At 49.3% G+C, this 2,284-nt stretch overlaps 1 protein-coding gene across 3 annotated transcripts in view; it reads left to right on the top strand.

Moving 5' to 3' along the window:
* NXF1 (nuclear RNA export factor 1) overlaps nucleotides 1-2,284 on the top strand; it is an 11,885-nt gene that overhangs the window by 1,983 nt on the left and 7,618 nt on the right. For all 3 annotated transcript variants that reach the window (XR_013334063.1, XM_077759673.1, XM_077759672.1), the window contains exons 2-3: nucleotides 1,535-1,718; nucleotides 1,938-2,091. Coding sequence is in view for 2 of the 3 variants with exons in the window: in XM_077759672.1 (XP_077615798.1) it covers nucleotides 1,535-1,718; nucleotides 1,938-2,091 (338 nt within the window). In the remaining variant the exon portion in view is untranslated. The remainder of the gene's footprint in view (nucleotides 1-1,534; nucleotides 1,719-1,937; nucleotides 2,092-2,284) is intronic.

The following is a 2,284-nucleotide window of genomic DNA, read 5'->3' as shown; positions in this document are numbered from 1 at the left end:
GGGTGGCGAGATCCCTTTGAACTTTGTAGGTGGTTGATGCTTGTCAGTTCAGTTTGGCGGCCAGACTCTTCCTTTAATGTGAGTCAGTGCCCGGTTCATCGGCTGCATGTGTCCTGTTTTCCACCTTGTCCAGTCTGTCTTGCCCCGCCTCCCATGCGGCCTTGACTTTGGCTTAACATTTTAGACCTCTACACCAGTTCCCTGTGCTAGTTCAGGTTTTAGGCCAGAAGAGTGGTTAGGAGCACATGACGACTGAGGTTTAACTCCTGGGTGTCTTCACCAAGCTTGAGTGAAGTCCACCCCCAGGCCTCAGTTCTGTCCCTGTAAGGAGGTAGTAACAGTATTTACTTTCTTAGTGTGTCCGTGTATGTGTTAAAATGAGATAGATCATTCATATGAGGTGCCTGCAGCATAGTGCCTGACACTGGAGAAAGTTCTCGGTGGATGTTAGGTGTGCCTTCTATTTGTTATTTCCCCCACCCCGCCCCCAGGGTCATTTCTGAGGGTTCCTTGTTTGCAGAGTACTAGGTAAGAAGCAGACCTTTTTGGGAATCATGCATCTTTTTTTTCCAAGAAACCATTCCTGCACACCAGGATTCAGAGGGTCATGTTACCAGAGAGCAGTCAGGGTCCCTTGGTTAAGTTCCCTAGTTGTCATTAGAACCTGAGTCTTAGGAGCTGTCTACTGAGTTAAAAGGCATTTCTGGAGGCGCCTGGGTGGCTGAGTTGGTTAAGCCTCTGACTTCAGCTCAGGTCATGATCTCACAGTTTGTGAGTTTGAGCCCCGCGTCGGGCTCTGTGCTGACAGCTCAGATCCTGGAGCCTGCTTCGGAGTCTGTGTCTCCCTCTGCCTCTGATGCTTCCCAGCTGGTGCTGTCCCTTTCCCTCTCTCTCTCTCTCTCAAAAAGAAACACACACTAAAAATAATTTTTTTAAGGAATTTCTGGCCAAAGAAATGAAGAGTTCACTCCCAAAACTTCCTAGTGGCAGTTTGACAGTAAGAATTTTTAAAAAGCCTTTAAATTGACCACCTTTGTATAACTGTATGCCATTTGTACCGTTTATGCGCAAGAAGTATTGCTTACTGAAAACTAAAGTAATCATTGTAATTGGTTGATTTGGGAAGATGTAGGAGAGGTCACTACCCAGATTTCGAGAGGGGTTAAGTAGATTTGGGAGGCTAGGAAAGCAAGTTTCAAACCAGCACAGGAACTTCCCAGGGGGTCTGAGTTGTGTCTAGTTCTGTTTTGGGTCCACATTCTGCTCACACTTCCATATTGCGCTTCTCTCTGTAAGTTCCAGTTTCTGATTCCTTTTACTAAAGCCCTACACTATCTTACTCTCATGCCGCCTAGCCACAGAAAGGGTTCTCTCTCTCTCTCTCTCTCAACAGACAGAAGTTTGCATGGAAGTGTCTCCCATAGTTGCTGTGTATCTCATCCTATGGCGCAGGGGGCTGGATACTGTGATTGCCCCAACAGGGTAGCTGGACCAGAGATGTGCTTTCTAATTGGTGTTCTGCTTTTAACCCCAGAGCACGATGACCGTGTTAGTTTCCCTCAAAGAAGAAAGAAAGGCCGGGGTCCCTTCCGGTGGAAGTACGGTGAGGGGAACCGTAGGTCTGGAAGAGGAGGCTCTGCCATTCGGTCTTCCCGCCTGGAGGACGACGACAGAGACGTGGCAATGAGTGATGCCCAGGAGGTTCCCCGAGTACGATAGTAAGTGACAAGTTGATCTGGTTTGAATTTAGCAGCCCATTTGTTTACATAGCTCGCTCCCCACCCACGCCATTTCTCTTTCCACCTGGAAAAGTGAGAGAGGCAGGGGCCAGCTGAATGGTTGAACACTCTTAGCTGTAATCCTGACAACAGTGTGGGCAGGCCTCGGAAAAGATATTCCTAGCGTTTGTGGGCATTTTGTTCTCTGCTTCCACATAGCAACCCCTATGCTGCCCGACCCAACCGTCGAGGTGACAGTTGGCATGATCGAGACCGCATTCATGTTACCGTGCGGAGAGACAGAACTCTTCCAGAGAGAGGAGGGGCTGGCACCAGCCAGGACGGGACCTCGAAGAACTGGTTTAAGATTACAGTGAGTGTGCCTGGGGAAGTGGCTGGTGCAGGGGAGACAGGGAGCCGAGCGCCGAGTGAAGGTCTTTACTTGTCACATGTCAAAATCCATCTCTTCCTCTGTATTCTCCACAATCCCACAATCAGGTGGCCATCCTTTCTCCTAGAACACCTAAGGTGCAGGTTAAGAAAGCAGCATGGGGGGTGGGCGGGGG

Source organism: Crocuta crocuta, unplaced genomic scaffold, assembly GCF_008692635.1.
Source record: "Crocuta crocuta isolate KB4526 unplaced genomic scaffold, BGI_CrCroc_1.0 scaffold53, whole genome shotgun sequence".
NCBI lineage: Eukaryota > Metazoa > Chordata > Mammalia > Carnivora > Hyaenidae > Crocuta > Crocuta crocuta.
Note: the sequence above shows the minus strand (reverse complement) of the source record. Positions and strands in the feature narration are given on the sequence as shown.